This window comes from Mus musculus, chromosome 3, assembly GCF_000001635.26.
Source record: "Mus musculus strain C57BL/6J chromosome 3, GRCm38.p6 C57BL/6J".
Lineage (NCBI taxonomy): Eukaryota > Metazoa > Chordata > Mammalia > Rodentia > Muridae > Mus > Mus musculus.
This window is the reverse complement of record NC_000069.6, coordinates 125,864,877-125,877,718: the sequence shown is the minus strand read 5'-3', so window position 1 is coordinate 125,877,718 and position 12,842 is coordinate 125,864,877. Positions and strand designations below refer to the sequence as shown.

Below are 12,842 nucleotides of genomic sequence, written 5' to 3'. Positions count from 1 at the left end.
ACCACTGCTCAGCTGTGTGACATGATTCTTACCATGTAGTACTCCTTGGCTGTGGGTTAGTGTGTTCTAAAACGTGGTGTAAAACTGTAAAACTACAACAACAGAAGACGGCAACCCAATGATACTGAACAGAAAGGCAGGGTCTACATAGTGGCATTGACAGGAGGCTCTAGACCACAAATACTACTACAAAACTGAGCCCCACCCTCTTTTGATGACAGCCAATGGCATACCATTCAGCAGACAGCAGAGTTGTCCTTAAGGGAGTAGTGTGTCCTCAAATGTTGCTGGACCCTTTACTGTTCACACAGTAAAAGCCTCTATAACCTGGAGAAAGATTCATTCAAGAAGACTTGCATTAACCTAAAACTTGTGCTTACAGAACATAACTAACAGGAGTGCTACCCATGTAAGAAACTGCTTTCATTTTTATGCATATCAACCACCTCAGCCAAAGTTTGAAAAGATTCCCCGAGGAGTATAGCTGGAAGTGTTGGCACATAGACAGTTGAGTCTTTTGCTTATATTCTCACATTTCTTTTTTTTTTTTCATTTTTTATTAGGTATTTAGCTCATTTACATTTCCAATGCTATACCAAAAGTCCCCCATATCCACCCACCCCCACTCCCCTGCCCACCCACTCCCCCTTTTTGGCCCTGGCGTTCCCCTGTATTGGGGCATATAAAGTTTGCGGGTCCAATGGGCCTCTCTTTCCAGTGATGGCCGACTAGGCCATCTTTTGATACATATGCAGGTAGAGTCAAGAGCTCCAGGGTACTGGTTAGTTCATAATGTTGTTCCACCTATAGGGTTGCAGATCCCTTTAGCTCCTTGGGTTCTTTCTCTAGCTCCTCCATTGGGAGCCCTGTGATCCATCCATTAGCTGACTGTGAGCATCCACTTCTGTGTTTGCTAGGCCCTGGCATAGTCTCACAAGAGACAGCTACATCTGGGTCCTTTCGATAAAATCTTGCTAGTGTATGCAATGGTGTCAGCGTTTGGATGCTGATTATGGGGTGGATCCCTGGATATGGCAGTCTCTACATGGTCCATCCTTTCATCTCAGCTCCAAACTTTGTCTCTGTAACTCCTTCCATGGGTGTTTTGTTCCCAATTCTAAGGAGGGGCATAGTGTCCACACTTCAGTCTTCATTTTTCTTGAGTTTCATGTGTTTAGGAAATTGTATCTTATATCTTGGGAATCCTAGGTTTTGGGCTAATATCCACTTAGCAGTGAGTACATATTGTGTGAGTTCCTTTGTGAATGTGTTACCTCACTCAGGATGATGCCCTCCAGGTCCATCCATTTGGCTAGGAATTTCATAAATTCATTCTTTTTAATAGCTGAGTAGTACTCCATTGTGTAGATGTACCACATTTTCTGTATCCATTCCTCTGTTGAGGGGCATCTGGGTTCTTTCCAGCTTCTGGCTATTATAAATAAGGCTGCTATGAAGATAGTGGAGCATGTGTCCTTCTTACCAGTTGGGGCATCTTCTGGATATATGCCCAGGAGAGGTATTGCGGGATCCTCTGGTAGTACTATGGTCAATTTTCTGAGGAACCGCCAGACTGATTCTAACCAGGGATAGATTAATGTTTAAAATGTTCTGACCTTTGGGGTCTGAGCCTCTCAGCTATTGGTTGTTTTTTATTTTATTTTATTTTTTTGAGTTGATATTTAGTGAAGAAGGAGAGGCAGAGACAGAGCAGAGACTATGACTGTTTTTCTTACATGTATGTATGCACAGTGTATACATACTTGTTATGGGTATAGATCAAAAGTGATTGCCATAGTCCTAGAAACTATAGTTACAGACAGTTGTATGTGTGTATTGGAAACTGAACTCAAGTCCATTGCAAGAGTGGTAAGTGTCCATAATCCGTAATAGCTGAAAAACTTCTCTATCTCCTGACATAAACCTTTTAAACCAGTTTGTAGTTTTATAGAGGAAAAGTCCATGTGCTGTTCTTACTTTGTTGTTGTTTGTATAAGGAAATTATATGAAGACTTTTCAAAGTACATTTTTGATGGCACTGACTTGTATTGGTCTTCATAAAATTGTTTTCCATATTTTTGTTGCAGGATCTGCAGAGGTGGGTAAGTGGTGCTCAGGAACATGGCTTTGTCCTGGTGTCTTTTGGAGCTGGTGTCAAGTATCTGTCAGAAGACATTGCCAACAAACTGGCAGGAGCTCTGGGGAGATTGCCTCAAAAAGTGATTTGGAGGTAAGGTCATGATAATTCAGATTAGCTTTTGCTGTTGAAACCCAATATCTCCCTATTTAGTCTTCAGACCCTTGTAGAGCCTAGCACCTTGATTCACTGGCTAGATGATCTTGAAGTTCTATTGTGTTTGTACTGCATTGAAATCTAAAACTTATTCATAAAGGTCTGTAGTTGATAAGATACCTGTATAGAATATATTCAGAATATATTGTGGAATGAGATGGTCTATATTAGAGTCAGTTTTATGTTTCCTCCAGCTAAAACCGCCACTTTTTCCTTGTTTTTAAAATTTAGTTGTAATTTTATGCCTGTCTATATATTTTTTTCAAATCAGTTTGGAATAAGGTACTTAATGATGCATGAGTAAACGACTTAAATACTTCATTAATCCAAGTACTTTGTACTCTACATTTAATGTCTCACCTCTATTAATATTTCCAGACTCTTAATCTGAGAGACTGAGCTTCTAAAACTCTCAGTACCTCACCAGCTAATTAATATTGGTTAAGATAAACTCAGGTACATTCCAGCTTCCAGCGACGACCCTGCAGCGTGGAATCAAGCCTGCACACTTCATTGAGCATGCATTTATTTGCAGTCCTGGAGCTCAGTTATATTAGTGAATACAACTCCACAAAAAGGAAAAAGGATCTCCAAGATATTATATATACTGTGAATTGTCTAGGCTTTATCACAGTGTGTAAGTCTGGGCTAGGAAGTGGGCATTGACTGAACAGAACTCCCCCCTTCTTACTTTAGTTCCATTGGGATTTCTCTGTCAGGCTTGTTAATTCAGATCGTCCTTGCACCTTATTGAGGACTCTTGTCACCTTCATAGTTGTGAGGCACATTTGAGGTTCACCACATAGGAAACAGCCTAAATATGTGCTTTGCTCTGCCAATCTCTGTGAACCCAAGGTAATGAAGCATACTTTTCTGCTGCCTTTCAGTGTTGGCACTGGCTTGCAAGGATGGAGGTTAGTGACAGCTCAGCGGTTGTTTTTCTTCTTTCTGCGTACTTGTGTAGAATTAAATTTAGCAAATATTCATTTGGGTCCCCACATCTACAATAATAGATAGACTTTATGAGAAAATTATCGTATCTGTTTATATGTGGAATATTTTTATTGATACTAAACCAAAACTTTACTCAGAAGAATATGAGTAATTTATCTTATAACATAACACTCGTTAAGTCTACAAAATGAATGTGTGTTATAAATCTTCATTTCTGAAAGACCCATTGTCTGGTATCTGTTTTAGATTTTCTGGAACCAAACCAAAGAACCTAGGAAACAACACTAAGCTCATAGAATGGCTGCCTCAAAATGACCTGCTTGGTAAGTCAGTAGCTGAACTTACTTGACTGATACGTGAACGTGATGTCAGTGTAGGAGTGGCTTGGAAAGTGTGTGTGGTATCATTCTTACTAGTACTTCAATTCTCAAAATTCAGAGTACTGATCCAGAATTTTGTTTGTTGGAAAATTATTTGTAAAATTCAGCTCCAGAAATCTGTAATGAAATATTTTAAATAATCACCCAATTTTAATGTCAATAAAACATACATTAAATTGTGTAAGCTAGTAGCAATGTATAAAGCTATATCTGATTAGGTTAGTTTATAACACCAGTTAAAATAAAAACAAACAATAACTGATGCTATATTCATTTACAGGTGTATCTAAATCTTAGATAATTTGGGAGTTATTCAGTTATCTGAAAAAAAAAGCAGAAAGTAAGGGAAATATTTAAATTTAATTTGATCATTTGCCTTAATTATTCCTAAATTACTAGGTAGTTTTGATAAAGAAACATTTGTTTTAAATTTTATTTGTTATGATTTTGGTCTTAAACAAAATTAAAATAATATTGATTACATGCTTATCTTTTAAATTATGCCTAAATATAAGTTATTTTACTTTGTTTAATGACAGTAAAAACGAAAAATTTTATTCATTACATTTATTCATTAAATGCCATGTCGACCCTTTCTGTGTAATAAAGAAATGAAAAGAAAGTTGTTGACCTGAGCAGTATTGACCCCACTTATGCATAATTAATAATAAATATTAAATAAAATGACATATTTTAAAAATGATCTTAAAATACTAGTAACAACCTTAAAATACTTTAAACTTATTTTAAAATATACTTTCTAGATGCTACAATAGTCTTAAGAGCAAGACACTTACTCATTATTATTATTATTATTATTATTAATTATTTTATTTAAAAGCAGTTTAGTACTTGTACTCAACTATATAGCTTCAGAGTCTTGCCTCTAGCTCCTAGTGCTGGAATCATAGTTGTATGCCACCAAATGGTTAAATAATTGGGATGTGTGTTCTGTCACTGAGGACTGAGTACGGGACCTCACATGATTGGCAAGCATTCTCCCATTACCATCTCCACTCACAAATCCAGCTATTTCAAATTTTCACTGTAAAATGGTGAAAAACTTTTATACATAATTCTTCTCTACCTAACTCATTCAAAAATCTAATCAATGAAACAGCAAAAATGAACACAATCTTTTCCCTTTACTTTCGTTCTTCTCCTTCTCTTTTCTGTCTTTGTTATGGTGGCTTTAGAATCCATATAAGGTAGGAATTAGCAAGAAAACAAAATCCATAGCAAAGTAAAGCATTCGCTAGCTCAGTGCAGCGGTATGATGCTTTTACCTAGGAAGATCTGACCTTTACAGGTGGACCAAGAGCAAAACGCAGCTGTTTAATGTCCTGTGAGAAAGACCCCCTCAAGGCTCCTCGGGTTCCTCTTATCTCGGTGTTCTGACTTTTCCAAGGATAGTCCTTTCACAGTGCTCTGAGTGACACCTCTGCAGGTGCTGTGATGAATCCTGTAGACTCATTCAGGACTAGAAGTAGGCTAACCTCTGTCTTCTCCCTTCAGCCTTAGTCCACCTTTTATTCATATACCAGATCAACTTGTTTTGTTTTGTTTTGTTTTGTTTTTCAATGCTGGACTTGGTAGTACAGGTTTTGTTCAAATAAGAATCCTGCTACCAAGACTACTTTTAAATCTAATCCTTAGTTAGTGTGAGGTAAGGGCTAGGCACTCTCTATATAGCACTAGGAGAGCAAAGGCACTGAGAGCCTATTAGTATGAGAATTTGTACAGAGTTTTGTACCTGATAAGTGTATGTATTAATAGGTTTGAATTACTGCATCTTTATAGAATTTATTTACTGGCCAACAGCACATTTCCTAAGCATACTTTTTTTTTCTTTCACTTCATATGCAAATTTTCATCTCTGTAATGAAATACAGCCCCATTGACTAGAAGGAATACCTCATTAAAATTTTGACCAGCTAACCTTTCCATTCCTATGACAGCTAAATATTACCATACTACATCTCTTATAGTTGTTGTCCTGACTTTCTGTTTATGTTTAGCAATTAAAGTGTGTTTTGCTAGTCATGTGAAATTTGTGCTTTAGAGAATGCCTTATATTTCATGATTAATGTTATATGTTTAAATTACCTAAAATGACTTTCAGCTGATATATGTAACAATCATTTTAATTGGTATAAAGAATGGATCAATGAAATGACCTCTTTAAAAATTCACATACTGAAATGTAATTTACTATTGTGTTGGTCTTGTAAGAAGTTCTGGATAAATATGGAGTAATAATATAAGTTTTTTCCTTTTTATCTTTTAGGCCATTCAAATATCAGAGCCTTCCTAAGCCATGGTGGTTTGAACAGTATATTTGAAACTATGTATCATGGTGTCCCTGTAGTGGGAATCCCACTGTTTGGAGACCATTATGATACTATGACTAGAGTACAGGCAAAAGGCATGGGGATCTTGTTAGAATGGAATACAGTTACTGAAGGAGAGCTGTATGATGCCCTGGTGAAAGTTATCAATAATCCCAGGTAAGGTTTCTACTCATATAAGGCAGATAGATGATAGTATGTATACATACATTTATCACATTTGCTCACATACATGCTTACATTTAATTACACAGTATATTGACAATAAGTTTTCTGTAATTCCGCTATGGAGAGATATAGCTCTTATATCCTTGTTATTTCTTGTTTTCCTAAAATTTGAAGTTAAATGTAACAGACATTAACCATCCATGATTGTGACCCTGAGGTTTTTGCCACCAAGATTTGTCAGGCAGAGAAACAAAGGTGGGAACAAAGGTGTCAGATTTTGCATCTGTTATTTACCTTTGATACCCATTGCACTAGTTACACCTGTCATAGCTGTGACAAAGTCCTTGACAAGGTGTGGCATGGAAGAAGAAGAATTTTGGCCCTTGGTTTGAAAGTATGACCTGGTGCCAGTGACAAAGGCCTGATGGCAGGAGTGCCTACAGCTATGGGTATGGGAGCTTCCTCACATCTTGATAGGAAAGCAGACTGGAAATAGTGCCACCATTCTGACTTTCTGCTTTTTCCTCAGCCCAAGTCCCCAACTGTTCTCACACCATACACAGAAATGTGTTTCTCAAGGAATTCTAAATCCACCCAAGTTGACAGTGCTGATCAGCCATCACTGGCCGCTGCCTTGTATCCGAGGTTTGGCTATTACTGTAGAAATGAGGCAGTTGAAGCTCAAAGAACATCAGTAAATTGCCTACAGTCACACAGCTATTCAAACACGAACAGAAGACAGACCAATCTGATTCTTCCTCAGCACTCTCCATCCTGCCTGGCTTTCCCAGCACAAGCTGTGGCTGAGATGGATTTGCTCATGTGAATGATGAATTAGAATCTTTATTTTGCCTTTTAAATTCTTGATGTGTCCTGAGTTAACCCACTTCACAAGTGAGTCTCAGTGGGCAGCTGGCCTGGGTACTTTTAAACAAAGCAGCGATTTTCTTCATTTAAAGGCATGATGTTTAGTTTATCATGTTCTTCAAATGCCATTAAATGACTGAAGAGAGTAATCTAATTTCTCTTTATACCTAGGTGATGTGGCTGAACACTGTGCTGACAGCCATTGCTATATTATAAGACATGCTGATGGAAAAATGGTTTCTTATAAAAACAGTGAAGCTTACTTATAAAATTTTGGAATCATCCAAGACTCATTATTCTGCCTTTTGTAGGCTTGGAGATGGCCCTCATCTATCAGTCAGTGTCTTAGACACAAGTGTGGCATGTGGAACACTGTGTTCTGTGCCCTTCTATAATATTTATTTCTCATGCGTATTGAGACATGACTGTTCTTAGGAAAATATTTTTCCATAGGCCTTCAAAATCTAAAGGAAGGATTCGGGGTGGTAAAGTTGGAGAGCTACTAACTTTGGGTCATTATATAAGAACATTTACGAAAAGTAGTTCAGCAAGGTAATTTGTGCATTTGTTCTGATTGTGGAACTAGAGATTGAGCCCAGGGGCTTGCACATGCCAGGCAAGCACTCTTCCGTGAGCTCCGTTGCCAGCTCAGGTTAGCAGTGTTCTCTGAGGTGTGAGCCAGCATGAATTAGAGAAGGATCAGGTTATACTCTTTGCATTGCACTGAAATCCTAACTGCAGTCTTGAAGTACACTTGGATATGTTCATTGTGCCATTCCCTAGATGACATTGTATAAACTCAAGTAATCTTGCTAAACAAAGTATTTTTGTTGTTGGTTGGTTGGTTGCTTGGTTGGTTGATTGGTTGGTTTTGGCTTTTTAAACCTAAAACCTACATGTATTACAGTCCTACTTCCTTTACTAGAGCCTTGGTTTTGCTTAATGAAAGCCTACTACCTTCTTATAAGTAAACCAATCAATGAAGATGAACTGATCCTTATAATACCACTACTCTAAGTCATCGTCAGCTTTTACTGTGCAAGTTTCTTTTTCATAAATTCATAAAATATAATGTAGTTTAATTATAATCAAGAAGGAAAGCGTGTAAAATATTTTGCTTCATTTTTTTCTGTTTTAAGGAAAATCATTTATCCATATATCTTTTTTAAATAAAATAGAATAAGAAGAAATCTTTCACTTCCTTTTGGCAACAGACAGAAAGTGTGTTATATTATAATGCAAAATGTGGGTTCGCTGATAAAGTTTGGGTAAAACTTTTAAGTCATGTTCATCAGGACTTGTTATAGAGAAGATAGTTATAGCATAGTTAAGTCATGTTCATCAGGACTTGTTATAGAGGAGATAGTTATAGCAGAGTAAATGTGTCTTTAGAAGCTGTATCTTGTCATAGCATGGATATAGAAAAAGCCTACAAGTGATTATCTTGGCTTGCTACTGACCTCAGTCCTAGCTCCCTTCCATTCATTTCCCTCACTTGTTACCATGTCTCTTACAGGCTAAATAGTTAAAGCTACAGCTACATCATAACAGGAGCACCACATCAATTCATGTAGCACTGTACACTGATGATTGCACTGTAGAGGCACAATCATCAGATAGCTCGTCCTGTTCTCTGGATTCTCCTTTCTTCATATCCCACACTGTTATCGCTATGGCCAGTGCTCTGCACCTCGGGATACTCCCTGTTCACTAGATCTACCCTAGGTTGTGAGCATTGTAATTGCTTCTGAATTCCATTTACTTACTTTCACATTGAATCCAGGATCTTCTTTTTCTTTCTTTTTTTTTTTTTGGGGGGGGGGGGTCGAGACAGGGTTTCTCTGTGTAGCCCTGGCTGTCCTGGAACTCACTTTGTAGACCAAGCTGGCCTCGAACTCAGAAATCCGCCTGCCTCTGCCTCCTGAGTGCTGGGATTAAAGGCGTGCGCCACCACACCCAGCTGAATCCAGCATCTTAACCAACTCATACCAACTTTTTCACTGTAACTTTGCCCTGCTCAGTCTGATTAGCCTTACTCTCATTTTGGCTACTCCTATGGTGTTTGTCATGCACCTCTTACCATCAATATCTTCTTCTCTGGTAAACTAGCCATTTCTATGATAATGGCTATTTGGTTCTATGACTTAAACTCATAATTTGTTGTTCAGTATAGCCTTGAGCCATTTGATGGGACGCCCTTGTACTACACACTGCCTGGGAATGAGTTTACCCTTGGAATGCACCTCCTCCCTGCTTTCCGATTCTTTGCTCTCCTCCTTTAGCATGCCAGGGCTTCACATGTGCCTGCGTTTGTCTTCCTTGGAAGGACCCCACGGAAGAGTCATATCTTCAGTGATATTTTCATTTTCTTGAAGTTGAACTTATTTCTTTTGTCTAAGCAGTAGACTATAGACATCCATCAGATTGTCTCACAAATGTTCAGTTAAGTTATGCATTAAAAAAAAATTCTCCAACATAGCATTTTAAATTAATTATTTGGAGATTTCATACACTTTAAATTAAAATTAAATGTTTACACTTAATATATCATTTTAGCTGTCTTTCTTTTTAATCAGCCATGCAAAGAAGGGTTTATAATCATGCACATACTTGCCAACATTCATCTCTAGTACATACATCACACCATCCTGCGCCTCAACCCCTTTTCTTCTGTATAAAATAACACCCCACACCATCCCTTATTACGGCTTTAAGTTAAAGAACTAAATGACACGGCTCTCTTAAGAACTGGTGGGAAAATTTCCCTGCTTTTCTCTATCCTTTTTGTAGAATTTTAAAATGCCCCTTTTCTGAAGAGACACTTTGTTTAACATCGTTTAGAAGCATCTGGTGGGGAGAGTATATAATGTGGTGTGGAAAGAGTTTGGGTCAGAAAATATAAATCTGCCTCCCATCTGGGGAAAGATTTCATGTTGCTAGGTTTGCTTGTTCTCACCAGGTTGAACTATATGGAGATGTTGTAAGTATTTAAAGCATTTAACCCAGTGCTTGGAGCACCCTTACATGCTTAAAGAGGAATATCAGTCATTTATCATATTTCTAAATTGAGATATCTATCAGTACAGAACCTGTGTATGCATGATCATATCATGTTTGTCTCCACTGCAGTTATCGGCAGAGGGCTCAGAAGTTATCGGAAATTCACAAGGATCAACCCGGCCACCCTGTCAATCGGACTACCTATTGGATAGACTACATTCTTCGCCATGACGGAGCCCGTCACCTCCGTTCTGCTGTCCATCAGATCTCTTTCTGCCAGTATTTCCTACTGGATATTGCCTTTGTGCTTCTGCTTGGTGCTGTCTTGCTCTACTTCATATTGTCCTATGTGACAAAATTTATCTATAGAAAAATCAAAAGTCTATGGTCTAAAAATGAGCATAGCACAGTTAATGGACATTACCAAAATGGAATCCGCAATGGCAAATACAAAGGCAATGGTCGTGTTAAACACGAAAAGAAGGTGAGATGATCCGACAGCCCAGGTGAAGGGGCCAAGTCTGTAGTGCTATTCTTTAGTCTAACAGCTACTAAAAGTAAATGTCAGCAAACAGTCCTAACATGCCCTCATCAGATCTTATTAATGAGATTCCATGGATAAAATGTCTGTAAAGAGCACAACCCTAAATGCAAAAATGTATTTTATTCTAATACTGATGCAGAGAGTTGGCAGTGAACCATTTAGAAGCCTTAATTATTTAAATCAATTAAGTGACGTGTCAGACCTTAGTTTTAAATGTTATGTATGTGTTACAGGTGAGGGATGGTGTTTTTCTCTTGATAAGATGTGTGTATGTTTCCTACGTCATTGAGTTTTAGCTTCTATTTGTATTTAGTTTGTAACAGTATTTCAAAAACTGTTTCCTAAACTCGGTGTAAAGTGGCAAGTGAAAAGATGGGTGGCACAATTTTTGTATTTTTGTTTATTATAGACATTTTTATTTTATTTTTATTTTTTGTAAATGCTTTTTTCTTACCAACTATAGACACTTGTGAAGGAAAACATGCAATGAAGTAAATGAGTGAAAAGGTTTTCACATTTTGCTAATATTTTTCTCCTACCAATGATTTTTCTCTGGAAGAATTTTCTAATTAGGACAGAGCAACAAAGCTCTTACTTTTGTTCAAAGTACTGAAGATTATTGCTTAAATAGCACTTGGAAGCAGAGCCATGTGTAAATGCTTATTTGACTTAGATATTCCAGAATTTGAGTTTTGAGTATTCAGGTATCACTTCTAAAGTTTTAACTTTAGAATAATCACCTTTCATTCCTTTTATTATCTGGGCCACAATATAGTATATAGTATATAGGTGCCAACGTATCCTTCTTCCAAACAGAACATTTGCAGTTCTCCTTGCTGCCTGCTTTAGCTGCAGGAGTTTGAGGTTTGTCAGCAAATAAGACTTTACCTGCTACACAGAAATGACAGAAATTGTACCACCCATTTGTGCAAATGAGTTTCCATTCCCTCCTCACTACATCAGCCCAACTCAGTAGCCTTTTTTGTCATTGTGCTTGACATGGGACAATGACAGTATCTGTTTGGAACATGGAGACAAGTCACAACTTTCATAAATTCAGGACCTCCATGTTGAACCACTTACTAAATGGCACTGTAAGCTTATTCTATGTCACTCTGTTTACTGAGCATTTGCACTGCACATGCTCTGTGTGTGCATTATTTATTTGTGGTTGGAAATCCCATATTTGACACTTGAGAGTAGAGAAATGAAATATTTACTTAATGTCACTCACTAACATGGCAGAGTTGTGAAAAATCTAGAATGCTGTAAATCCTTGTCATACACTGTGACATACAACTTTGTGACACTCCCACCAGGAGCCAGTCTCATATACTTAGATTTAATATCAATAGTTTTTTAATGCACAATGCATACAGCGTACTGCTTTCTGAATACTTGAAATGGTATCTATACAAACCTGTTAGTTACACCTTTTCACAATCTTATCACAACATTGCCATTCAAAGAGGAAAATGATCAGGCAATGAATGGTGGGTGGTAACAGAGCATAGAGTGTATGAATGAGTTGATTTTACTTTTGGCATTTGGTAAAGTTGACAATAGACACTAACTGGATGATTAAGCATAAGTTAATTTCCACTGTGGTTTAAAAAAAAAAGAAACTTAAAACAATAAACAAAGTTGAAAATAGAGAAATGTTGTTGGAATAAAATTTTTATTCAGATTTTATTTCACAGTATTATATAAAGGTATATTTACATTATAAACATGTTTCTAAGGCCTCCCAACTTTTGTATGTATATATGAATGTGAAAACAATGTATTAAATGTGAGAACATATTTAATAAAAATTAAATGCAGGGATTTATCCTTTAAAGTACATCAACACGGATCTTTAAGTTCTATCCCAGAATTAAGAATGTTAAGTACAACTCCTCTCATTGTTTGTTTGTTTTGTTTTGTTTTGTTTTGTTTTGTTTAGCATTTTGTTGTTCTTCTCTATCATCCCCTGCCCTGGACTCCCAGGAAGCTTACTAGCCTGTTATAGTAAATAGGATGATTTAACATTTTCTATACTTGGGCTAAATTCTCTAAGGAAGTAAGGTTTTCAAGAAGGCATTTATTCATTTACTTTTCAGAAAGAGTCTCTGCAGCAGCAAGTGCTTCCATGGCTACTTTATCACATGAAAACTGGGATGTTTTTCCTTCTAAATTGGTAATATGTAATATCTCATTAATAGCATAAGACAAGAATTTTGATAAGATTTGGTAAATCTTTGGAAAGCGCTTGTATTCGTTGCAAGTAGTACTATATTATTGAACTT

General features: G+C 37.1%; 1 protein-coding gene across 4 annotated transcripts in view; it reads left to right on the top strand.

Annotated features, from left to right (window-relative positions):
- The window catches only part of Ugt8a (UDP galactosyltransferase 8A), a 73,411-nt gene extending 60,964 nt beyond the window's left edge, over positions 1 to 12,447 (top strand). For 2 of the 4 annotated variants that reach the window (NR_149311.1, NM_011674.5), the window contains exons 3-6: positions 2,088 to 2,230; positions 3,494 to 3,570; positions 5,915 to 6,134; positions 10,140 to 12,447. Coding sequence is in view for 3 of the 4 variants with exons in the window: in NM_011674.5 (NP_035804.2) it covers positions 2,088 to 2,230; positions 3,494 to 3,570; positions 5,915 to 6,134; positions 10,140 to 10,503 (804 nt within the window). In the remaining variant the exon portion in view is untranslated. The remainder of the gene's footprint in view (positions 1 to 2,087; positions 2,231 to 3,493; positions 3,571 to 5,914; positions 6,135 to 10,139) is intronic. The other 2 variants (XM_006501309.4, XM_006501310.4) reach the window with 2 other exon arrangements.
- Positions 12,448 to 12,842: the final 395 nt, after the last annotated feature.